The sequence below is a fragment of the Artemia sp. Qi Xiang Cuo genome, chromosome 1 (genome assembly GCF_049724085.1).
Source record: "Artemia sp. Qi Xiang Cuo chromosome 1, ASM4972408v1, whole genome shotgun sequence".
NCBI classification, from domain to species: Eukaryota; Metazoa; Arthropoda; class Branchiopoda; order Anostraca; family Artemiidae; genus Artemia; species Artemia sp. Qi Xiang Cuo.
In genome coordinates, this window is record NC_142794.1 from 99,473,941 (window position 1) to 99,501,337 (window position 27,397).

The 27,397-nt window shown below is 35.3% G+C and overlaps 1 protein-coding gene across 3 annotated transcripts; it reads left to right on the forward strand.

Annotated features, from left to right (window-relative positions):
- The first annotated feature begins 1,330 nt into the window (after positions 1–1,330).
- On the forward strand, positions 1,331–25,119 carry Psf2 (DNA replication complex GINS protein PSF2-like protein). Of its 3 annotated transcripts, XM_089097137.1 has the most exons (5): positions 1,372–1,400; positions 9,324–9,452; positions 11,770–12,138; positions 15,180–15,341; positions 24,939–25,119. In XM_089097137.1, the coding sequence occupies exons 2-5, from the start codon at positions 9,390–9,392 to the stop codon at positions 25,005–25,007; spliced, it is 663 nt and encodes a 220-aa protein (XP_088953263.1). In that variant the 5' UTR covers positions 1,372–1,400; positions 9,324–9,389; the 3' UTR covers positions 25,008–25,119. The 3 variants fall into 3 exon arrangements, with proteins under 3 accessions (XP_088953273.1, XP_088953263.1, XP_088953267.1); XM_089097147.1 differs by lacking the exon at positions 9,324–9,452 and having other exon boundaries at positions 1,331–1,400; XM_089097141.1 differs by lacking the exons at positions 1,372–1,400; positions 9,324–9,452 and adding an exon at positions 6,495–6,515.
- The last annotated feature ends 2,278 nt before the right edge of the window (positions 25,120–27,397 follow it).

The window sequence follows — 27,397 nt, forward strand, 5'->3', positions numbered from 1 at the left end:
ACAAGATTTTTTTTTTGTAATTTTAACAGAATTCATTATTTTAAACAGAGATACGAAGGGGAAGGTAATTTTCAAACTCTAGGATTCAATTTTCCCTTCCAATTGGCATCCCTGGCAATTTTTGATTAATTTAAGGTTTTTGCGACAATGATACTAAGAACTGTTGAGATTTTCCGGATATTCTTTGTAAAAAAAAAAATACCCAGAGGATAATTTAAAAGTTCTAACTTTATTTTTTGAATTCCTTCAAATTTAAAATACGGCCAGCGCTATTACGCTGCCTAGGATTTTTGGTTTGACCTTAACCCGTTGATATCAATTGTATTTATTAATATAAATTGGCGAACCCGCAACAAAATCAGTTTGATAATAAATCATAAATAATATTTCAATAAATCACGTGTATTATAAGTTTAGTACAACAAATTAAATCTTTCAGAGTCAACATCCATTCAAAATTACGAGTAAATGAATAGCGTTATACCCGGGGCTATTAGAGCACAGCTTGGTTTAAGTATGAGATTGAGCATTCTAAACTGGACATAAGGGAAATGGAGGGGGATATGCACTCCAGGCTTAGTGGTTAATCTGGCTGAAAAAAGCCGAGTGTATACTTCATTCACCTTTTCCCACACGAAAGCTTGTTTACACTCTACTACTGTCGTCTGCAGCAGCTAATTGCTGACAATTTTAGTAAAAGCCAAACACCAGCTCTTATATTTATAATTCAATATGTGTTTATTGTTTATAATGTATTGTTTAATGTTTTTAAATTCTTCAAGTGCCGTGTTTGTTAAATAGTTACTTTTCTTCACTACCGCTTGAATAACACCTATTTCAATAGTACCCTCTTACTCCCTCCCCCCCCCCCAGTAAAAATACTGTAGCTGCACCCCTGGTTTTAAATATATACTTTCTTAGACCACACTGGTCATAATGACGTTTGATAAAATATTATTTGAAAAATAAAACATATTTTCAAAAAAATGACACATTTTCAGGTGCTTGGAAACATATTCGTAGACCGGGAAGCTGGCAACCAAACTTTGTGACTTCCTTTGCTTTAATTTGAAAGCGACGACTAAATGGGTGATATCTCTAAAATTATTTGGTCCGTTAATAACAATTGTAAGTCAGTGGATCTTTGGTTTATTATTAGATAAATTCAAAATCTCGTTCCGCAAATTAAAAGTTTGTGTTAAATTATTGCAATAGGCTCAAAGATAAAACTTGAGTTAGAATTTAATGCAAAACTTTGACTGGCTTATTTTTCATAGCACAAGCTCTTTTTTTCGCTGAAAATAGTGCAACAATGTCTAATTTTATTTGAAAATTTCCCTCGTGAATTATTTGAATAGGCAATCCATAACCTGCAATCTAGTCACAAAGTCCTTGAAGAGGTGAGGTGACCTCAAATAGATTGAATAGGAACATTAGTGATTGATTAGTTTTTCTGCGGTCAATAAACAGTCAATATCTACCAAATCATATTATTGAGTTAGGAATAAAGTGAATAGGCCTACACCATTTGATGCCTTTTTTATGCTGATTACAAATATAATAAGCATTTCTATCATAAATGAATTTCAGCCCCCCCCCCTACATCGGCTATACCTAACCCAACCTAACCCTGAATGGGCGTCTATGGGGGGGGGGGCTGAAATTCAGTTCCGATAGAAATGCTTATTATATTTGTAATCAGCATAAAAAAGGCATCAAATGGTGTATTCACTTTAGTCCTAACTCAATAATATGATTTGGTAGATATTGACCCAATAAACAATCATGTTTAGTCTATTTAAATGCTTTTGAATTAAGTTATTGAAACCCCTTGCAATTAATAGTCTAAGCCTATTTGTTTACTGTGCTTCAGAGCTATATGTGCTGTAATTTGTCCTTTTACAGATGTGAAAGTCATGAAATACAATGAATTTCCCTTTCATCCTAGCTAAATTATAGTGCCACCTAGAAATTTACTGAAAGGGGTTAGGTTAGGAAAATGAAACTTCCAGGGATGGGTCTACAGGCTAAATTATTTCCAGGAAAGGTATTTTAAAGTGCCTACATCCTTTCCTTCTACCTCTAAAGGGTCGTGAAATTTGCCTACTTGACAGGTAGCCTATATACCTCTTGAAATTTTGACAAAACAACATTTTACCTTAATTTTCAGTTATCAGTTTCTTTTTGTCTGACTTTAGTTCTGAAACTGTAATTCCATTTATTTGAGTAGAATTTTAAACCATAGGCCCTATCAATGTTTTTTTTTTCAAAATTTCAGAAATATGCTTTGATATTTTTAAAACCTTAAAAATTGGGATTGAGCAAAGTTGTGAAGCTAAAAACATCATACTTCATTTAAGCAGAAGATCTATTTTTTCAAGGTTTATCTTTTATAACACAGATTTTTAAAGGTCAGGACCTTCTAGAGAGAGAAGGAGCAGAGGTAGGTAGGGTAAAAGACCTCTTTTTGGGAAAGACCACTTTTCTTTGGCATTTTGGAAAAATAGCAATGGGTTTTTGGACTGCCCCTTTTTTACTACAGTATGACACAATGCAAGTGTAGACCCAATCATCTCTCACTAGAGCCAACCCAGTGGGAGTAATTTGTCATCATAAATCCAATGTGTGGTCTCTGTTTTGACTAGCAAGTGAAATGAAAGAAATATATATTTAATATTTGTGATTTATAGAATAAAAATCAAGAAATAAAAGTTATAATTTTAGAATCAGAAGACAATCAGCTTTCTGTATATATGTGAATAAAACTGAAACACTAAAAGGATACATACATTAAAATAGGATAATTGATATTTCCAAAAAGAGGTCTTTCTAAGTAAGTCAATAAACTAATCATCTTAAGTGAATAATCTTAAATAATTTTAATAATAACCATGTTGTTGCATAGCTTGGATTTTTAGCTATTCATTGGCCTATACAAACCTTTTCAACTTCAATTTGATAACAAGATATGAGGTTTTAAGTTTTACATAATTTTGCTCAATTGGATACTGGTCTTTTACCCTACTTTAAAATACCTTCATGGGACATACTCTGGTACTTATTTAGTAGCTGGGCAGCACACAAGAAGAACTGCATATAGAATCTCAAAGATGCTATTGAAGAACAGGTTTCCTCTGCCTTGTGAGGTATTGCTCACTCTGTGTAAAATGTTTAAACTTTAATTTTTCAGGGTGAAAGGGGCAGGAAAGGTACCAGGAAAAGTTAGGTTACATATTTAATATATGCTATGCTTTACCCCTCCCTCCCCCCTAATGTGCAATTGTATAGCCTAAATTTGTCTCTAAACTTTCTTTCAAATTTGTTTTTAAATTATATTTTTATCATACTTTATTGTATTTCATTAGCATTAACCAAACTTCACTTCTCATGTCTTGCCCAGCTACTAAATACGTACCCATACTTCAGCCCTTTAGACACATCCCTGAAAGTTTCATTTTCCTAACCTAATCCCTTTCCAAGATAGCCAAAAGTAGATAAAGTAGAATTCTACCCCAAATCAGAATCAAGAAATAGATATGCTGTGCACACATTCTTTAGAGATCTACCAATATTGAGTAAAATGACAAACTAGATCTGATTAGAGACTCAAACAACTCTAAACTAAAAGTTTTTGAAATGTGCTATAGAAAAGAGATGGCCTGACAACCAAAGGATGGTTGGTATGCCATCAGCTGCTATGCCTGTTTTTGAATTATCATGACCAACTGATTGACAACTGAAGACATGATTTTTGAAAGGAGAAAGGATGATCATTCCAAGCTTGGTGAGAAAAGGTATTTTGGAGCAACTACATATCTCATGTCTAGGAATGGTCAAAACAAAGGAAAGAGCAAGAATAATAGTTCTCTGGCCAAATATCAATAGAGATATTGAAGAAATGGTCACCAGGTACAAAGTCTGCTAAATATGTACCAGGACAACAAAAAGAAACAATACTCAGCACACATATCAAAATACCCATTCCAGCATATTGGTGCCAGTTTATTCACTTTCTGAGATAGCAAATATCTCATTACTGTTAACTACTACAGCCATATGTTTGAAGTAGACAAGTTGAGTTCTACCAACTCACATCAAGTTATAGTAAAGCTCAAAGGACATTTTTCAAGATACAGGATACCCAAAAGAATGACTTCTGACAATGACCTCTAGGTTTCCTTGGAAGAGTTCAAGAAATTCACTGAAGTCTGGAATATTGAATATATAACCTCAAGTCTACAATATCTACAGGCAAATGGAAAGAGTGAGAAAGCTTTGGACAGCAGAAGCAATCCATATCTTGCATCATTGGAGTATAGGAACACACCCATTGAGGGATTCTAGTCTCCAGTGCAGTTGAGCATGAATCAACAACTTTGGTTTATACAATTGTACCACAAGTGTTAATGGCAAAACATATATCTGGTAGAGATAGAACAAAGAAGCAGAAATGCCCAGAAAAATCCAGCAGATGTATTACAACAGAGTTAGCCAAATATCTCAGTCCTATTACAGCAGGAGAAAAGGTCTGGGTGAAGCTGCAAGAAAATGAACACTGGAAAAAAGTAGGTATAACTGAATAGCTCCCATACCTTATCCCATACTTCTAGATAGCAGTGGTAAGATTAGGTGCAATCACTGATTTATTCACTTGAGAAAAATAGATATCCAGGACAATGCCACCCATAAAGAAACAACCTACAAATATCCATTTGGAGGTTTCTCTTGCCTGGACTTACCTGGTCACAATATCAGTGACACCAAACCAACCAGCTCCTTACCCAACAACAAATGCAGAGATGTTACCCCTAATGACCAGACCAACCTGGTTAGATCAAATGCTGGACATTGTAAAACTACTCATTCCAGAAGGATGATGATGCCAGTGATCCATATGAACTTCAGCCTCAATTGGGAAAGTTGTTGGCAACATGAAGATCTAATATTGTCTGGTTTTGGAAGAGAGAAGATGCAGAACATTCTAAATTCTTGTGTTTTATTTGCAGGTAACATGTTAAGAAAACAATTATTATTTCATAATATGTATAATAATCCTAGTTAACACATTTTTCAGGCAGAGAACCTTTATCTCCTCTTCTTTCCTTGTTTTTCTAAGAAATTCCTGAAGTTCTTAGAACCTATATTTTAACAGTGTATATACTGGTTCTGCTTCTCTCATTGATAATATTTTTACATCTTTACGAGTTAAAGCAAATTTTGCTATTTTAACTGATATATCGGATCATTTCCTGCTGGTTTCAGATTTAGCTTTTACTTATAAAATACCACAGGTAAGTAGGGAACGTCAAGTACAGTTAATAAATAAAATGACATTAAAGCACCTGAATGAAAGCCTTGGTCTCTTGGATTGGCAGGATGTAATATCCACGGAGGATACAGATGTGGCAACTGATACTTTCCTAAGAAATTTCAATTGCTGCCTTGATTCTAGTTGCCCATTTGTTACGAAGAAAATTTGCAGAGAAAAATTTCCTATAAGGCTGTGGATAACGTCTGGAATTTTGATATCAGTTAATAAAAAAATCAGTTATTTAAAAAGCAGTTAATGAATCCAACTGATTATAATATTAAAAATTTTAAAATCTTCAAAAATAAATTAACCGCACTGATACGATTGTCGAAACATAGGTATTATAAAGAGTCTTTCGAAGAAGCTCAAAATTCTCCTCGCAAAACCTGGTCTTTAATTAATTCTATTATTAAAAAAAAAAGGAATTCTAAGTTGCCTGAAGTTATTAGTTTAGAAGATGGATCGACGACTAACAAATTGGAGAAAGTGGCTGATGTTTTGAATACTTATTTCGCTAGTATAGGAGAGAAAATTGTTTCATCAGTAATGAAGCAGTTTGATTCAAGCAGTAATAAACATTTTTCTTCATACCTTCCATCTCCTCAAAGTAATTAAATTTTTCTTACGCCTATTTCTCGGTCTGAAATAACAAAAATAGTGTGTGATCTAACTCCAGGTAATTCAGCGGGAATTGACGGGTCTAGTTCTATAATTGTTAATGAAATATTGTCTGCAGTAATTTTACCATTACAGCATATAATTAATCTTTCATTTAAAACTGGAGTTTTCCCGTCTGGTTTTAAAGAAGCAAGGATAATTCCGCTTCACAAAGGTGAATCTCCTGAAAACCCATCAAATTACCGCCCTATTTCTATTTTGTCAGCATTTTCTAAAATATTTGAGAAGGCAATTTATAAGAGGTTCTATGATTTTCTTAAATCGTTTAATTTTTTCACAAATTCCCAGTTTGGTTTTAAGTCTGGACACAATACTGAGCACGCTATCATTGCTCTCATCCAATATATTCATGAATGCTTAGATAGAGGTGAAATTCCAGCAACAATATACTTGGATTTTAAAAAAGCATTTGATACAATATCCCATTGTATTCTTTTTCGTAAATTGGATAATTGTGGTGTACGCAGACCGGCGTTGGATCTAGTTAAATCTTATCTTGATAAGAGAAAGCAACGAATAGATGGAGGTAATTTTCTCTCTTCGCCTGTTCCTCAGTCCTCCATGGTTGAGGTGCCTCAGGGCTCTGTCCTAGGTCCTCTGCTTTTTCTAATTTATATAAATGATCTTTACCACGCTTTGGCAATCCCATGGCTCAGCACACATTTTGCTGATGATACGGCAGTTTCAATTTCTAAGAGGAATGACGAGGAGTTGGAGACAAAACTTGATGCTGCATTTTCTAATGTTCTTGAATGGTGTTCCGCAAATTTTATTACTTTGAATTTATCAAAAACTAATTTCATAATTTACGGCAGGAAGTCAAATATATGCCCTCGTATTACCCGAGTTACTTCTTCAAAGTGTCTATTATCAATATCTCGGGCGAATGTGATAAAGTACCTTGGACTTATGATTGATGAAAGCTTATCTTTAAAAACACACATTCAAAATATACGTTTAAAGATTTCAAGGTGTGTTGGTTTAATGCTGAGGTTCAAGCATTATTTGACCTACTCTGCTTTACGAAGCATTTATTTTTCTCTAATTCAGTCTAATATTAATTATTGTTCTCTAGTATATTTATCTACATTTAAAAGCCATATTAAACCAATACAGATTTTACAAAATAAAGCAGTAAGAATCCTCAAACTTTTTATTTCATCACCTATTTCACTTCCAAATAAGTCTTCTACAGCATCTTTATATTCTTATCTAGCTATACTTCCAGTTTCTCAACAATTTACTTTTGGAGCAAATATTTTCAAAGTTAATTATGACATTAAGAAATTACGGTCATATTACCTCAATCAAAGTTTGTTCTCCCGATCACAAGATTTACATTGTTATAACACGCGACAAAAAAAGAGTATCTACATTGACAAGTATAGTACTGAGAGATCTAAATTCGCCCCATTTGTGTCAATAGCCCGGTGCTGGGATGCTCACAAGGATATTATTGATAAATTTTCTTCTATCCAATTAATAAAAAGGAATCTTAAATTTCATTTAGTTCAGGATTATTTTTAATTAAGTGTCTTTATAATATGATTAAGTTATTTGTTTGGATTTTTGTTCTATGTGAATGTGGGCCTCTCGGCTATCTTTTAGTATGAATTTATATTTAATAATATTGATCTCTCTTTTTTTTTATATATATTTATATTTATATTTGGATCCTGGGCTAGCTGCTGCTTTCATATTATTTTTGTATTATTGTATCTTTGCCGTCGTAATTATCTTTGTATTGTAGCGTAAAAATTTTTATTGTATCTTTGTCTAGGCCTAGTTTTTCGAGCTTGTCTCCCCATGGGCCTATGTCAATTATATACATGTATATGTTAATAATAAAATGATTGAACTTGATTGAACTTGAACCCCCAACCCATGGCCATATCCAGGGGGGTTTGAACCCTCCCCCCCCCAAATGTTTGTTGCACATTAGAAGGGTAAAGGCATATACTCCATTAATATATAGTTTCTTAAGAAATTCATGAAATTCTTGGAAAAACAAGGAAAGAAGTGAAGATAAAGGGTCTTCCCTTGCCAAATATGTTAACAAAGATTATTCAGCATATTATGAAATAAGATTTGTTTTTTATGTATAGCTATAATCCAAGGCATATAATGGGGGGGGAGGATTAAGTATAGAGAGGCTGCATGCACAATGTGTTAAGCTGTGATTATTCTGCATATTGTGAAATAGGAATTGTTTTCTCAACATGTTTTCTTCTCTCCAGTTAGTTCTCTAGGCAAATTGGTATCTACATTGGGTAGATGCATTCTAGACAGGGTGTCAGCTACTAGAAACTTTTTCCAGGCCAATAGTGTAATGTCAAGTTCTTTGTAGTCATGGTGGCGCTCTGTTCATTGATTTGCTCGGCATTGACTCCAACTGTTTGTGATCAGTAGTCATGTGTGCTTTCTGGTCATACAAGTAATGATGAAAATACTTACATGCAAAAGCTATTCCCAGCGTTTCTTTGTCTATTTGTGAATAGTGTTTCTCTGTCTCTGATAAGGGACATGAAGCAAATGCTACTGTACCTCCATCTGCTATCAACTTGCTCCAAGACCATGCTGTGATGCATCTGTAATAACCTCTTGGCCTTGGCTAGTTCTCTCAGTGGCTAATTCAGAGTTGAGAAATTTGGAATGTATCTAGATAGATAGTTGTTTATGCCCATCAGTGTTTGGAGGTCTTCTTTGTTTGATGGCAATGGCATTTCACTGATAACACATGTTTTATTGGACCAGGTTTGACTCCCATGATTGTCAACAGGTGCCCAAAATAATGTACGCTTTCTTGGCCAAAAATGCATTTGTCTTTGTTGAATCTCACTCCTTGTTCTCATGCTCTCTGTAGCACTGACTTTAATATCCAATCATGCTTATTGTAATTTTTTGCAGCTCCAGCAATGTTATTGACTATCAGTCCTATTGCTAAGCCTTTAAATGCTGACTCCATGCGTTTTCTGTATTCACCTTGTGCAGATATGAGTCTGAAAAGGTATCTTTTAAATCTACACCTTCCAAATGTGATGTTAAATGTAGTGACATGTACTGATTCTTCATCTAATATCATTGACCAATATCCACTCCTAGCATCCAGCTTGAAAAACTTTTTAGCCCCATGACACTAGGCTGCTATGTCTTCAAAGCAAGGTTTCAGATGTTAAGGTCTTTTTATCCACTTTTTTAAATTGACAGGATCTAAACATATCCTCAAATCTCCATTTGATTTGCAAACCAAGACTATGGAGTTAAAGCATTCTATTTCTTTTTCCACTTATTCTATTACTCCAAGTGACTCTAATCTGTCTAGATCTGCTTTCAGTTTTGGTTGGATAGCAAATGATATGCACTTAGGCAGCTGTACTGTTGGAATAGCTCCATCTTCCAGATGTATGTGGCAGATCCGTGGGAGCATGCCAATGCCTTCAAAGATTTCTTTGATTCTGATAAGGTTTGTTGCACCTCTTTCCACATCTTCTATTGCAAACAAATTGATTATCATGTCTAATGAAAATTCCTATGAAAACTGATTAAAGATTTGTTAATACTGATATTTGGGTCTGCTAGGCTATACATATGGATAATTTCATGGTTTTAAGAGGCAAATGTAAAAGATACTTGGCAAATCTGAAGAATATTGATTGTAGGTGCTTTTTAACTGTAACTGTAAAAAATTTCCAAAATGGAACAATGTAAAGCAGATGTGGAAGGGCTATGGCATCGTAAATGAATGATAGAAGGTGATGGTTGAACTGCAGTTTTTTTTCTACAATTCCAGCATATGAAATACTAATTTTAAGCTTGACACGAGATATTAGCAAATGGCATGTGTGGCCGATAGATGAGCCAATTGGAAGGCCCATGTATGTAAATGTGGTCTATGGATTTGATAAGAGAACTGTCCAGATTTAAAAAAAAGGTTTAGAGGGAATTTACCAATGGAAAAGAACAACTTTGGTTTTATCAGGACTGAAAGACAATCTGATTTTTTGGCATATTCATCTTGGAGGATTTTAAATTCTTCTCAATGTGGTGGATTGTATGGCTAAGATTCAAGATGTCATTAGCATAAAAAAATAAGAGATACATTGATTGCCTCAAGAATGCAAGAAGGAAGGCATTTTGCCTGGGTGTTCAGGACGCCATTATTGAACAGGATTGGGGAAGTAATAGCTCCCTGTCTAGTTCCTTTCTTAACAAGGTTGGGGTACTGAGGAATCACAGGAATATTTTCGGAATTCAAAGAGTTTGGCCTCACACAAGAATTAAGACAATTGAATTGGGACTGACAAAGAGTTGAGTGCAGAGGGAAAGAGGAGGGGAGTTTTAAACATACTCTATGATTCCTATATAGATCCCTGAAAATATTGACAACTGATGGGTTAACCGCTTGCTTTGCCATATGAAAAAGCATGGACAGATGAATTAAGGAATCAAAGACACGTTTAACGTTATGCTGGAGAGGAGTAGACTTTCTCCCAATGATTCAGTGTCAGCAAGAGCAGTAAAAACTGCTATGAGTTGTCCCCTCAAAAATTACAGAAGGCATGGTAAAGTATGCAATCATGCAACACCAGATGGCCAACAATCTCTTGCCAAACTGTTAACATGGTATTAGGAAACGCAGGTCAACAGAATCAAACTTGCTCACTGCCTATGATGAAATTACTCAGCTCACAGAAAAAGAAATCGCAGTTTATATTTTTGTCCTTGACCTGGCTAAGGCGTTTAAGAAGGTCCCATGCTGAAAGTTGACTATCCTAAAATTGTTTCAAAATGAAGGCAATACTCTTAGAAGGCTCTTGATAAGTTATATTCAAGTTTTTGTGATCATTCTGTTTTGTTTTTGCAGAGATTTGCCCACTTCTTAAAAAAAGATCTGTGAGAGTTTTGCATACTTTATTTTAGATTTTGTAAATTTTTCCTTTACCTTATATGATGGTATCATAATACCACTATTCAACAAAGATATTTTGCTGATCTACTCTCATCTTTTGAGTCTGTAAGTCCCAAGCTGAAAGAAAATGTTTTTTTTTCTTCAGGCCCTCTACACAATTTAATCTGTCCGCTCTACTAGTAAGTGATATTTTTGTTGTGCTATTCTCGCTTTTGTTATATTGCTCTACTTGTGTTGCTGTTGAGTGGATCTAAATTTAATTCATTATCCTTATTATTGGAACAGTCTTGTTGAGTCGTTGTTCATTATTTAGCATTAGTAACAAGAAATGATTCAGTTTATTGTGATTTCAAAGTTAGCTTGTGAGCAGGATTTTGTTTCAAGGGAAATCAATTGCAAAATAGGCAAATAATATGATAGTGTAAGCAATTATAAGCAAAACTGTAAACATTTTTATATTTTGCACTTGAAGGGGAGCACAAACCAGAATACACCCCACCCCCCATGCCTGTTATGAACCACAATTTTTTAAGGATTTATACATTTCTAGATAATGATTTAATTATTAACTCAGTGGATAAAGAAAAATCAATTTAAATCCAACTTCAACAAGGTTTGACTTTCTGAATGAAAAGATAAATTGTATTTAGAAAAAAAATGTTGTGCTTTAAGGATGTTGAAATTTGAATATTTGTATGGGATAATTTATACAGAGGTTTCTGTGTGCCATAGGGGAAATTTCCACTTAACATGTTTTCAGTAAAAAAAAAAGTAATCTGATTTTAAATATTTTTGTTTAATCCCTCACCCCCCCCCCCATGTACCTGCTTGTTTTAGATAATAGTTCTCTAACGTTCTTATATATTCATAGATAATGGCTACAGTTTTAGACCCTTGCGACCTGGCATTTTTAGCTGAGCACACTCCTGTAATGGTCTTGCCTAAGGTGCCCGGTCCAGTAGTTCAACTAGCAGAAGGTGTTTTTGGCCCATTTCGACCTGGAATTCCTGCTGAGGTTCCTCTTTGGGTTGCTATCAATCTTAGACAAAGAAATAAGTGTAAATTATTACCTCCTGAGTGGATGTCAGTTGATCAACTAAGGACTATAAAAGATGAGGAAATTGCAGCTACCGGATTCACAAAAATGCCATCAGAAAATTATTTCCAAGTGACTCACATTCTCCTTACCAATGGACTTAGGGATTTTGATGATGCTGATGAAATGCGAGGCCTTGTGAAGGTATATCCTCTGTTCTAAGACCACTAACAAGAAAACTATTAAGATGTTTCAGACAATTTATTCATTGTATGGGAGGTGTGAAGCTTGAAAGAACAAAATTTAGACCCAAATCCCCAAATTTTTCATTTCTTATCACGTTATAAAAATTGTTTGGCAAATTCTGTATTGATCTAAAAAAGAAATTATCCATTCTTGCCTTTATTTCAAGTTTACCAAGCTTCCAGGAACTTTGTTTGAAATCTTTACTGAAATTTGCGTATGTAGAATTTTTTTTTCTTTTTTACTGGATTGGATTATATTTTTTGTTTTACATTTATCAGAAACTGTAAGTTCTAATGCCCTGTTAAGAGTGAATGGTAAATGGAAAACAACCAAACTCACTCGTGCTTTTTTCCTAATTAAGCACCCCATCCAGTCTCTGTGTCCATCCCGGTTCTGAAAGTCCAATTTGTCCAAACTAAATCAGAAAAGGATAAAGAACTCAAATTGGTTTAATTGACTTTATTAGCCTACTACTGAAAGGTGCATGACAAACAGTTGTTGTGTGTAAAAGACATCAGATCATACTGGGCATAGCTTTTAAGGTTTATAGTATTCATAAAGGGCAACCTCAGTACAAAACAAAGCAAAAGAAGGTAGATATAAATATAAGGAGTCTGGTTAACAATGCCACCTTTGCTGGTAGGAGGAAGTATAAATATTATTTACCCTTGTTGTTAGGATGAGTTGTAATTGTCACTCCCTTCATAAAGTTGCTAAAATTCTCTAAGCCTTCTCACTAGGATGAGTTTTAATTATTATTTAAAAATAGGATAAGATTCACATGTGATATTAAAGGGTCTTTGAGTTAGGTTTTGAAAGGGTGAGGTATAATTATTATTTGAAAAGTAAATGTGAAAAAATACTAAATAAATAAGAGCTAAATTGGAGTTTGGCAGGGGTGTGTGCAGATGTATTGCCCTGTGAGATTTGTTAGAATTCTTGACTATATTTGGTTTCTTTCATAATTTTTTGGGGATTTAGTGGCCACAGTGTTCTCAATCTCATTTCTTCTTGTTACAATTTGAGATAAAAGAATAGACTTGAACAAAAAAGTAATATAATTAGGAGCTGATTAAAGTGTAGCAAGGGTTTCCAAAAACACATCGCTATTGTTGGTGTGATGTCAACCTTTTTAATAGGGTGAAGTTTAAATCATATTCAAAATTGATTAAAAAAAGATAGATTAGAGAGAAAGGCACATATACACATTAGAGGCTTTTTACAAAGATAAGCCATATAACAAAAAAAAATCATTGTGCATGATTAAAGAATAAAAGAAGTGCATATTTCTATCAAAGGATTATTGGGAAGTCTTAGATATAAGTAATTTTTAAAATGGTAGAAAAAGTTGTTTTGATGGAATAAAATTGCGTAACGGGATAGCTATGTCATGTTTGTTAGATGAAGTATAAATATAATTTAGCTTTGTTGTTAGGATGAGTTGTAATTACTTCTTACTTTATGAGGCAACTAAACTTGTTTCACCCCTCCTTGTAGGATGAGGTATAATTAATTTTTAAAAATATACATGAAAATAAAGATAAAAACCAAATATGCAATTAATATGTTTTTTTATTTGGGGTTAAGAAGGGTGAAGTATAAATATTATCAGAAAATGAAAATGCCAAATTTCATATTAAGTAAAGAAAATGTTGGAGGGGAGCCTTATCGTGACGTGAAGTACTTTATGGAGAGAAAATTGCTTTCTCTTAATTGAGGAGGTATACGATTGTATCAGAGTGTAGTGGGAACTGTACTGTTTTTTTTTTATAATAAAGATTTATGCTTATGGGCAGGACCGTATCCAGGATTTTTTTTTTCGGGGGTATTTTACAAAAGAACATTTTTTTTTGGGGGGGGGGGGGGGTACAAAAAAACTTTAAAACGCATCGAAGTTTTTTTTTTATATCTATTTTTATTACGTTTTTACGTGTCGGACAAACATTTCGGGGGGAGGGTCAAACCATCTACCCCCCCCCCTTAACATGGTCTTGCCTATGGCTCTCTACGTGCTTTTTGGCATAGAGCAGTGTCTTAAGTGTTTCTTTATCTTCTTTTGTTTATTTAATAAACCAATTGAATATCGACTGAAACTTGAACTTTCTTTTTAAGTTTGTTTTAACGTTAAAGAACACACTGCTCGTAACTGTTTTCAGTAGAGCACAATATCACGCTCTTGCCCTGAGATCGTTTAGAGGGCTTAGTTTGTAGGCCGTATCCAGGAGGGGGGCTACCGAGTCCCTCCCCACTCTCTGAAGTTTTTATCTGACCCATAAAAACGTAAAATAATGCATGTAAGCAAATTTTGATGTGATTTTCAAGTTTTTTTTTGTAAAATACTCAACGAAAAATATTACTCTTCCCGAATGAAAATCCTGGATACGCCCGTTTATCTCTCCTAATTTTAGAATTCATTTTTTTATGGCAGTATCTGTCATCTTTACGTCCGATGCGATTATTCATTTTAAATTATGTCTGTTTTATGTTTCATTTATTCATTCATAATAATTTCTGTTCAAGTTTCAACTATTATATTTTAATTTTGAAATTTAACGTGTCTTTTTACTTTGGAAAGCCGCTGTTGGAAGACTATTTTTAGTTAACTTTATATGAGTTTTTATGTATTAATAATGGCAGTACTAATGGTAACTGGCTTGGCAAATACAGGCGAACAATCGGCAGATTCGAATTTAGAAAAGTATGTAAATAGATATATACCCTTTGCCTTTATACTGTCCTTATATATCCTTAATAGTTATATACCTCTAATATAATTTCATTTGCTTTTTTTTGTAATTCATTCTACATATTGTCATTAATTTAATGTTTCCATTTATTCCAGAAAAAACATTTCTGTAGTTTGACTATGCAACGTCGTTGTCAACAATGCATATTTCAGATAGTCCTTTTATTTTTTATATTCAAATTTTTTTTTGAAATATTGACTGATCAACTTTGAAGCATTCATTAACTGCGTCAATTTCATCTTTGTCTTTCAGAGTATTTGGGATTTGCGTCTTAGTAAATTACGTGCTTCTGTCCTCCAGTTTGTTGCAGACGGTGGTTTTCATGCCAAGCTGGATAACCTCACACAGACTGAAATCAATAGTATTAGGCCCGTTTTTCCACAGGCTTTAACTCAACTAATGAGAATTAAAGAGGTTTGGCATTTTTTTTTTTTTAATGATTTCAATTTAAATCAGTAATATTCCCATAATTGAATCATTAAGTCATTGTCATTGGCGTCATTGACGAATCATTAAGTCATTGTCATTAACGTCATTGACGAATCTTTAAGTCATTGTCATTGACCTCCTCATCAGTGGCAACAGAATGCAATTGATGTCATTGCTACTTCACGACATCAGTTGTGCTAACGACCTATCATCTCTCATTCATCAGTAGAAATTTTTATTTCTCCACTGTACACTTTGTGAATGCTGAACCATGGCATTAGGTAACCTAGTAATTTCATCCGAATTATTTACACTTGGTACCATGATTCTATTTTTACTTATCGCTAACAAATATTCCATTTCCTAGCAAAAAAGAACTGGTTTCGAGTAAAAAATCATTTATTTTTTCTTCCTAAATTCTCCAAGGATATTGTCTAAGGACAGTTTTAGGAAGAAGCGTCCCGAAACTCATTTTATTGGGGGGAGGGGGCGATCTTTGTAAATTGTACCAAATTGCTACCTGATTTATAACGAATTTTCGGCAGAAATCAAGAATTTTGCTAAATTTCGCCCGATTTTGCTAAATTTCTGCCGAAACTTTCACCTTTGGCGAAAATTTTACCGAATGCCAAAAAATTTGGGGGTTGGGTGGCCCCCCCCCCCCCTCCCCATTCGAGACGCCCCTGGTTTTAGGTAATCGTATGACTTACATTTGACAAATAACCATGCCTCCGGATTCGGCACACCCCTTTCAGTCCCTAGGGCTAGGGCTGAAAGTTAGGAAAGTTGTCAATTGTTAAGATATAAGGTTTTTATGGGAAAAGTCATCGTATAAACTTTGGAAGGGGGCATATATCTCAAATTGTGCATTTTAGTCCCAAAACATCCTAATTCTCATTAAGCCTTCAGTTAAATACAGAACTGTTTTCGACATAACACCTTTAAATTAGGTGTTGTTTTCTTAGACCACACTGCCGTTCTATCCCCATTTGAAAGTTTATTTGTTAATACAGAACTGGTTCTAATTAATGGGCAGGGTGGAGTGTTACAGGGGTGGACCCAGGATTTCCTTAGGGGGGGGGGCGCAGAATAGACTGATCCGATAAAAAAAAATTAGGAGGGGGCGCAAATAAGTTTATTCGATGCATTTGGACTGTAAGCAAGTTTGACTAACGCAAACTTGGGCTCATTAAGTAACTTAAAAAAATTTACAATACACTAGGGGGGGGGCCTGGATCCGCCACTGGAGTTTTAGAAATTGATATTTAATCCCTCTGGCTTTTCTGTGAATATTTCAGGCCTACGCTGTTATTATGAAAGTAAAGAGTAACAATAAACCCCAAAATTATCAGAATTTATTCTGTATAGGAGGGGGTCTGCCCCTTCCTCACCTCCAACCTCCCGCTCGTGGTCGTAGAAACCTCAAAGGACGATTGTTTGGTCGACAATTGTGAGTACTAGTTTTTTTTTATGTGTTTAAAGTGATTGGAGACCAACCAGCCCCTGTCCTAAAGCTGTTTTTGATATCTGGTCCTTTTGTTATCCCTTAGGACATCTGACTGACATTTTGAGGTGCCTATTTTGTACTTCCTCTTTGGCTGCTTAACTTTGTGTGTGGGGGAATTTTTTGGGGAGGAAAACCCCAGCTCCTTTTTAGACATCCCTCTGTGTTCAAATGACAAGCTGTTCATCCCAGATCGAGGTCGGGAGAGATCATAAGAAACAACTTAAATGATATTAAAGCTTCATGGGAGGAGATGCTTTGAATAGATAAAGGCGAAGAACGAGGTTTCGCAGCTGTTTTCGCCAAAGATGGCTCGATGTTACGGGGAAATTTTAGTAATAGTAGAATTGTTAGCTATTCATTGACCAAAATCGTCACGGGTAATAATACTTACCTATCTTCTGTTTCTCCTTCTTTCTTATGCGTAGCTTCTGTCAACTAGAGTTTCTTTGAGTATTCTTCCCCGGTGATTGTTTTATCCGGGTGTCTGCTAATACCGCGTTTGATTTTAATCTTACTGGTTAACTCGAATGTATATTGTTTTTACCCTATTTTGATTTCAAATATTCCTTTATTTTTATCTTTCTTTATTGTTTGTTATCCCTGACTGACTTTTTAAAATTATTAACTTATATTTTTCGTGTTTCATATTTAATTTTTGCGTGCTTTGGTTTTAATATGCATGCATACATTTATTGCTGTTCTTTGTGAGTTTTGTTTTCACACACTTTTTTAATTTAATTTTTTTTTGTGTGTGTGTGTGTGTTTAACAATACATGGAATATTGACATTGTTTTTCACTGGAAGCACGGGAATAATTTTAGTGAGGAGAAAATTTTCTGGGAGGAAATTTTTGGGGTGGTAGGGGGGGGGGGGGAAAACTCCTAGAACCAGCTGAACCAAGGTTAAGCAAGCAAGGTAAAAGTAGAGTTAGATTAAAAGCAAAACTTGAAAATTATTTGAATTTATTTCTACCCATTTTTCACTCAATGGAGCTCTTTACTTTTCTTTGAAAAATTTGTTTTGTGGAAAAAGTCTTTTAAATTAATTTCTGTTCGGTTTTTATTGACATTAAATAAACAACTTTTTCCACGAAATAATTTTTCAAAGAAAGGTAAAGAACTCCATTAAACCCAAAATGAACAAAAATAGAATCAAATGATCTACCAAGCATAAAACTACAGAAATTTTCTGGGAGGAATTTCCGTAGATTCTACAGAATTCTTTTTATTGGCTTTTCTTTCTCTTTGGATGTATAATTTTACATATGGAGAGAACGTTACTTAGGAATTTTCCGGGGGAAATTTTCAGCGGGGAGGGGATTTAAAGCCATTTTGATGCATAAATTTTTATCTTACCTTACCACCTCAATTCTTTCATACTGTTTGTTCATATTTGCACAAAAAGGAATGTAATAGAACTTGTAGCCGAATTGTAAACCGAGGCACAATAAGATTGTAATACAAATTTAAACTGAAGTTTGTCAACATTTCTGCTATTTCAATCTTTCCTCTCAAATGTATGGAAAATTAATTAGCGGATTATTTATTCTTTCTAATCTCTTTATTTTTAGTTTCATGTATTGTTTTGTAGTAAGTTTAGTAAATTTCATGTTTAGTTTAACTATTGATCTTAATTTATGCTATTTTTAGGTTTTTTTTGTATTCATTTGTAGTATTAATTCCCATTATCACAAGAAATCCACATCCTTTAGCTCTTTCTTGAAATTTCACAAATAGCACTATCTAGGTACGGACGAATTTTCTCCCGCTTTTAATATTTAAAAGTCGTTTGATGAATTGTAGTAGAATGTTTAGTATTGGGAATTATATTAAACAACCTTATATTCAGGGGTACGAATCGCTGTTTTTTTTTCAATAAAAATATAAATATTTTCAAAGTCAATGGGGGGGTGATTCCACTCTGGAAGGACATCCCCCCCCCCTCCCAATTGCAACCCATGTTTGGTGTTACGGCACACTCTCAGAATCTATTAATAATATTGGTTATTGCCATTATTATTTATCCCACTACTATCAAGTCGTTTAGTTGTATTATTATATATTTTAAATGTTTAACATTTACGGTACTTATTTAGCCAAGACTAATTTTTTCCTAAATGAAGTTAATTGTTCGAAAACAAATATTTTCCTCTCTAAACGAATATTCTTAACTCCAAAATATCCGATTTTAAGCGAGCCAAGATAGACTGCATGGTACTAGACCAAGATTTACTATAGTTTTTTTTTTTTAATAGAATATTCAAAAAACATTTGAATACGCCTCCACGGCTGTTACAAGACAATTAAATTTTATTGATGTATTTTTTTAAGTTTTGGGTTTGCCACGGGTTGGTTTGCTTATAGCTCCTTCTCAAGAACTGCTTCAAGTTACGAGCAGAGTTGCAAATTATTTAATTTTCACTATGAAATTATAGCACCATCTGTTAAAATATATAATTCGCCAAAGATGGTAATCTTTTCTTCATTCAACTATCTTTTTAGGCATAGATGACTCAAAGGATATTTATCTGGTCAAATGCAGGAAGTAGGCCGAAGGGCTAAAAATGTTGTTGGATTCTCACCCTCTACCCTATTGGCAGGCACAATATACATGTTCGAAAATCTCTATAAACTATTTAAATCCTCACATTTAATTTTGACTCTTTAAAAATAATAAGTAACACTTTTGGTAAAATTAATTTCTTTGGAGGTATATCCGACAACTAATTGACGGCTATTAAAATCATACCTGGTTGGTAAAGCTCCGACAAATCTATAGCCGGCGCAGGTTAGTCACAGCCAGCATATAAAGGTAAAAAATACGGCGTTGAACTTTACAGCTCCTGCCGACGGTGCTGATCTCCGTTTCATGGCCCTTTAGCCAGGAAGTGCAATGGGGGGCTGGGAGCCAGCCATTCTATGTTTTTGCACATCCTTCCTGTTTACCTTCCTCATATTTCTCCAGGTACCTATTTACAGCTGGGACGACTGGCTAAGCTTATAGAGTCACGCCACTGACCCACGTTCCAAAACAAATAACGGTGATAGTACTGGATTCAACCAAGTTGATTCGCTTTATTTGTAATGAAATTATGCTACGTTTGGTGATCTGTAATTGCGTACCAGCTATAATAGAAGGGTGTGAGTCATATCGGTTTTATTACTTTATCCATTGTTCGCTTTAATGCCCAAAATTTCGAAAGAAAGGATTAATTCCAACAATCAGCTTCGAGAAAGCTTTCGGAAAATTTTACTGAAACCTTCTTCTAAAATGTTTTTAGCGGTTTGGGACTGCTATATTGTTAAGCTGAGGAAGTGTATAGAAGCATTCTTCATATTTCAAGCTATGAGGTTGCTGCTGCCTTGGGTTTATTTTTCCTGCTCTTGCCCTAGAACTTTTTTTTCAGTTTTCAGCAAAATCAATTAAACATAACTACCGGCTAGATAGTACATTTTTTAACCTACTGTTCAGATAGTACAAATTAATCTCTTGTGGTACAACTTTGGTCACAAAACTGGTATAATTTATCTCAAAGCGTTGGCAACGCTGCTGCTTACTCTTCATGGGGCTTCACTTAAATGTTGAGGGATGAAGGGGGAGTAGGATTTAATTAAAATGTTTCTCTATGCTTCCAAATGCAACAACGGGAATCGAACCCCCTGTCCTCAAGGAAAAAGGATTTCAATTCTAGCGTGCTAAACACTAGGCTAGGAAATGTAACCACGTACTGACCACATGACCTCGTGGTAACCAGCATACCTTCTTATTATGTTTTTTTTTTTTTTAATTCAACGAACAGAGAAGATATAACTTTTTATTGTGAATATTCCGGCCATACGTTTAAGATTGTGCATGCCAGCAAAATGCAAAATAAATAGAAAAAATTATCAATATGATAATAACGAAGAAGACATACAAATTGGCACCAAAAGAATCTAAATCTCATTTTATAGGATTTTTGACAAGACCTCGTCTCTTTAATCTTCAAATACCAAGGACATTGAAAGTGAAAACTTTTTGTTCGAATTGGTTAAGTAAAACCCTCATCGACCATAATGATCTCAAGATAAGGAAAAATCGAGAATTCAGTCATTAATGAAAACGACTTCCGATTGCAATTGTGAGTTTTTGGTAGTAGCAGGCGCAAAGTTAAAAGAAAGAAACGTGGCTAAAAAAAATTAAAAAAATAAGCCAAAAGTATATGACAAAGAGCCTAAGAAAACGTGGCTTTTCTTTGAAAGTGTAGTTGTCTTTTGGAATACACCAAATTGCCAATATTTGAATTTCACGGACAGGAAGCGTTGTCATGGGCGCCCATAAGCTGACTTTTAGGGGGGGGGGGGTTTACCTGGTCTAATCTGCACTTCTAATACTTTACAGGCCTAATAGAAATCTCGAAACAGAAATATAAGGCAGAATCATTCAGTCAGGGGGGACTGGAGCCCCCCTCCCCAAGGCCGTATCCAAGGGGATTAGGGGGCTTGCCCCCCCCCCCCGAAATGTTTGTATGAGTCGTAAAAACGCGACAAAAATGGACAGAAGCAAATTGTGTATGCGTTTTTGAGGTTTTCTTGTGTAATCCCCCCCCACCAAAAAAAAAAAATCTGAAACAAAATCCTTGGTACGACCTTGAGCCCCCCCCCCTCCCCCCATATGTGAGCTCATGAGCGTTGTCAAAATAGCTAATTAGTTTTGTTTTTCATTTTCACGATCTAGCGTAGCAACACCGGTTGAAATGTGAAACTGCCCTTAAACCGTCAATATTTTGAAACAAACAACTGCAAAATCTCGAAAAATTACGGTTTCATAGGCGGCGCTATTGCGCTGCCTAAATAAAGAGCAAAGTGGGCGCAGTAAAGAGCGAAGAGATTCATGTTTGTTACTTTATTTTCGCTTGTCATGGGTTTAATGTAGCTCTTTATTTTTCTTTGAAAATGTATTTTGGAAAAGTTGTTTTCCAAATTAATTCTGGTATAAATAGGCCATAATATTGGTTTAGCAGTTTTTTTTTTAATTTTAATGTCCTTTGTATAGTAAGATCTTGTATTACTTTCTTCATTATGTAACTGGAATGCCCCCCTCCCTCTTTTCTCACATTTCCTTTATTGACCATTTATTGTGTAAAGCTTATTTTATTAAATTTTTGACGCAACGTTTTTGTATGATGTTCTTTTTACCCAAGTTTTATTATGACTATTTGGTGCGTAATCACCATTTGCCCTTTTTGTGTTAATCAATCTGCTAAGATTGATTAACATCTTAGTGGCACACTACGGTATTCCCACTGACATTATTGACGTTGTCAAGAGCATGTACGAGAAGTCGATAAGCATGGTGCAGACCAGCAAAGGCTTTACTGAAGAATTCTCAACCTCTTCAGGAGTGCTGCAAGGATGCCTACTCTCCCCCACTCTGTTCTGCCTATTCCTGAATGATGTACTGACACTAGTGACCAATGACACGGGAGCACTCATGAGTGGACACCTCTTTGACTTGCTTGCATACGCCGATGGCATTAATCGCCTAAACGAACAACTAGAGGAACTGCAATCAAGCGCTAACGATATTGATCATGCAGCTAGTTCCTTTGGGATGAAAATCAATGCTAACAAGACAAAAGCCATGAAGGTAACGTGGCATACAGATACTGGCATTCAACCCAGAAAAATTATGACCCTGGGGTAATTGATGGTGTGGGTTTACCTTTTCTTTTACCTTGGATGTGTGCTTACTTCAAAAAACGACTCTTCAAAAGAAATTAAACGACGCCTCGCCCTTGCCTCAGCATGCTTCAAGTCATTGTGATCGATCTGTAAAAAAAAACATCTGTCACTGAAACTACAAATATGACTTTTTCGACCTGGGGTGGTTCCTGTGGCACCGTACGGAGCAGAGAAATGTCCCTTAAAAGTAGAAGACAAACGCGGAAAGGTGGCCTTTGAAGCAAAATACATGAGGAAGCTTGCTGGCGTCACCTACCTTGACCGAATATCAAACGAACGGCTATTGTCTTCGCTCAACTATTCCCAGACCATCATGTAGACCATCCAGCTTCAACAGCTTCGATGGTTAGGCCACGTTCAGCGGATATCCCCAGCCCAACTTCCAAAAATTGCGTTTGAAGGAAGGATTGATGCCTCCCGTCCAAAAGCACGACCTCCCAAGCGCTGGAGGGAAAACTTTCCCAGCCATCCCCTGTCGGTACTCCTTCGGACTGCAGCGAACAGGGAATCGTATAAGAAGCTTTGCCATAGTTCAGGCAGAGGAGAAGCCCCGAGTCGGCCAATCCGGCCGGATGGGAGTTAAGTAAGTAAGTAATCTGCTAAGATCTTACTTTTCAAATCCTATTTACTTAAGGTCTTACTTTTCACTTCTGCTCATATTTTTGTCTCTTTTGGGTTAAACTTTAAAAACATCATACAAGCTATTGATCTCAGTCTATAGATCATAAATTAAAAAAAAAAAATTCCCGTCCTCTACGACATTGCATAGAAAAATTTGACGGAATTCCCATCAAAATGACAACTCTTTGGAGAGGAATGAGCATTATCTAGAAAAATATGCCTCAGCAAAAATTTGTTTGCTAAAATATGTTAGGTCTTATCGAATTGGTTAGCTAAAAAAAAGACCTATTTGTTTTATTTTGTGCATGTAATAAGGACCGTATCCTAGAATTTTGTGGGGGAGGGGGGGGGGAGGCTCACAAAAACTGTACAAAAATACATCGAAAATTTGTTTATATGCATGTTTGTTATGTTTTAAAGTTGGACAAACATTTTGGGGGGGGGGGCGGTCTAACCCCCCTCCCCCTGGATGTGGCCTTGATGCAATATCATAAGTTTATGCAGAAATTACTTTTTTTCTTTATTACTTTTTTGCAATGAGACAAATTTCCAGTTTCCGTACTGATACCTAGAGACATGGTTTTGGCTTTAAATAAATAAATCTTAATTGCCAGTGTAATTAATCCAAGAATTACCTACCTTTTTACACAGCTTGCACTAGAGATGAATAAATTTTCAATTTACATATGAATAATGTTACCGTCTAATTTTCAATTATTCTAAAGTGGATTTCATAAAGTAGTAGCCTACTGGTCACTTAGAGACATGGTTTTGGCTTCAAATAAATAAATCTTAATTAACAGTGTTATTAAATCCCAGAATTACGTGCCTTTTTAAACAGCTTGCAATGGAGATGAATAGATTTTCGATTTACATATGAATAACGTTCCCATCTAATTTTCAATTATTCTATAGTGAATATTATAATTGAGCCTCCTACTGGTAACCCCAAGAAAAGTCAAAACTGCTATTACTTGGTGATAAAAAAAAGCCGATAAGATACTACCGGGTGAGTTTGTAGACAGGTTTGCTGCCCCTAGTGATTTATCACTATTTCTAGTGGTTTTTTATATTGCTTAAACAGAGAAAAATCGCTAAATCATTATATAAATCACTAGATTATTGAAGAAAATCACTAAATCAACCTAAAAATCACTGAAAACTAATGATTTTTCTCACTAGGTGGCAACCCTGTGTATAGCCCATCAGTAATAAGAGTGGCCAGTTTCACCCCCCTCTCCCCCCCCCCCGCGGAAAAGACCCTCTGGAAAATACCTCCTCCCGGAAAATTCTACCCTCACGCGGCTGGTTGGTCTCCAATCCCTCTGGACATTAAAAAAAGACTAGAATTCTCAATTTCTGATCCGATGAGCACACTCTGAAGTTTCTGTGACCTTGAAGGGGAGGTGTGGGTTAGGAAGGGGCAGACCCCCTCCAGTACGGAATAAGTTCTGCTCATATTGGGGTTGAATGCTATTCATTACTAACATAAACAGGTGAGACCAGAAATATTCCCAGAAATCATAAGAGAGTAGATATCAATTTCATATACGCCTAGAAAAAATTTTCACCCCGAGATCATCCGCGAGAAATTTTCTGGGTGGGATTTTTCAGCTAGAATGAAATTGTGTTGGGGGATTTCTTTGGAGGGGGTATTTCAGGGGGTTAGCGCGTAGAACCAGTAACAAGGTATTATGTAGTTAATTTATATAATGGCCGTTTACTTTTCAGGGAGCTGCCAATGACTCCGAATACATGACTCAGCAGGCTCAAGAGACATCTTCTAGTTCTATATCATAGTTCTGTCTATCTTTCAATTTCTGAATTTCTAGTTTCTCAATCAAGAACTTACTATTTTGTGATGTTTCCCTTTTTTACCTTATTAGCATTGAAATATAGTTTATTTTGCTGATTTTATTTACTACTTACCGAACAGCTTGCCGGACAACATGCATAAAAGAAAGAAAATTTATCCTCATTTTCTCTCAGTTATTTGCACTTTGAGCCTTTTAATAAAAACTACAGACTGTATGCCAGTTTTGCCAGAAGATGAAACAAAAAATACGCCAGAACCTTTAAAAAATACGCACAAAGTACGACAGAGCCTTTGAAAACCAAGACTGCCAACACGGTCAGTTCCTAAAGTGCTAAAATTGCCCAAATTTGCGTGTTTCACAACTATTTTTGGTGCTATAGTAAAAAATATTTTTACTCTATCATCAAGCGGGACATGCGACACTTGTTTATTATTTTTTGTGTCCGGTTACTTCAAACTTAGCGCCATTCTTTCGAAACGAACACGGCAAAAAGTCGGTCCTGGTTATATCAAACTTCGCGCAAATCTTTCGAAACAGATTCAGAAAAATACGGTCCGCACTTTTTGTTAATTCCTCTGCCTTTTTTGAAAATCCTCATTATTTCGTCCATGACAAAAAGATCGATAGATAGATAGATTTATTTTCCATATATCAGTAAAATAATTACATAACAATCTACAAATCCCCACAAAGGCTCCATGGCCTGTAGAAGGGGGATTATGAAAAGATCACATAAACTTTAAACGCTTAACATTTAAGCATATAAACATAACATTAACGTTTAAACATATAAACATAAGCATTTAAACTCCTAACAAGTAAAGCATTTGCTTCATAAAATTGAAAAAAAAGAACAAAAACAAGGAGAGTTCACTAAATAAGCTTTATCAAACTGCAATGAATCACGACATCTATAAGATAAAAAAAAACACAAACGAAAAACAAATAAATGAAACAAAAAAAAAACAATTAAATGAATCAAAACTATTGCCAGCAAGCAAAAGTAAAGAAAATTAATCACATGAACACAAATATTTTTTTGCTAGTCTTTTGAAGGTGCCAAACGAGTGGCATTCTCGAGCCGAATCGGGAAGGGTGTTCAATGTCAAATGACACGCAACAAGAGGATTAAAATCGGATCTTATTGTTGGTGTAGGGGGAATTTGGATGTCTAGAGAACTACGGAGTTGATAATTTGACCGATCAGATACAAAAGAAGACGTAAATCTAAGGGACCTAGGAATATCACCATGAAGCTGAAGAAAAGCGAAAGACGAAATGGGATTCTTAGAATAGGTCCTGGAAAAATATGTTTTGGTTTTCTTAGAATACCGAGGTTTCTGCATACCTTCATTTTAATCAAATCAATATGGTGTTTGACAGATAAATTTTCATCTAGGAGGATACCTAGGAAACGGACATGGCCATCCTTTGGTCTACTAACAAAGAAGAAATCGTATCACGAAAATGCTACAAATTGTAACACTTGCTATACATGATGAAATAGTGCTAAATCAGACAAAATTTTTCCTCAAATCTAACTCTTCTTTTACCTTGCTTGTATCCCTGTGGTCTACCCTGCTCCGCTTACACGGAAAAACAACCATTTTTCCTGATCCACCAAATTTCACCTGTTTTTAGCTGCAGGTTTATTTGTTTATTTATGTGGTTTGGTTCGCGTTTTTGCTGCTCCATCACCACCCCTCTTCCAATTTTCTCATGTACCCTTAGGCTACATAGAGAGAAGTAAAGTAATAATTGACCAAAAGTAATTCAAAAACAGAATGCTTAGGAGGTTATTATGGTAGGCTTGGCTTGCAAAAACTTGAATCACCGGATGGAAGTATAGTTTTTAACAATAAATGTCTGAAAAAAGTCTTGGGAGTGATGGGGCGATGTCAGAGGTTGTCGTAGAGCAGTAATAATGTGGCACGCGGTGTGAATTGTTTGAGTATCACGTTCAAAGCAATGAAATGCCGTGTCCCGCTGAACAAAAAAAAATAATGTTTAATTTAGATTCAGAAGCTTATGTTCGGTGATAAAAGGTTGAAAATGTCCTAGGGATGTTGTGGGGCGGTACCATGTGGATGGCAGGGAGCAGGTGTGTATGGCCATGATGGTGTTTAGTGTTTTGGAAGTTATTATGATAGGCTTGGTTGAAAAAACATGAATGCCCAGATTGAAGTATAATTTTTAAAGAGAAATGTCTGAAAATGTCTTAGGAATGATGAATGGGGTGTCAGAGGGGCAGTCAAATAATGTCAATGTGGCGTGAATTACATGGAGTAACATTTTATGCATAAAGCCCTGTGTCTTTTTTAGATTCCTTGTTTAGGACGAATCTTGAATACCTAAGCGTTTACACAAATTAAG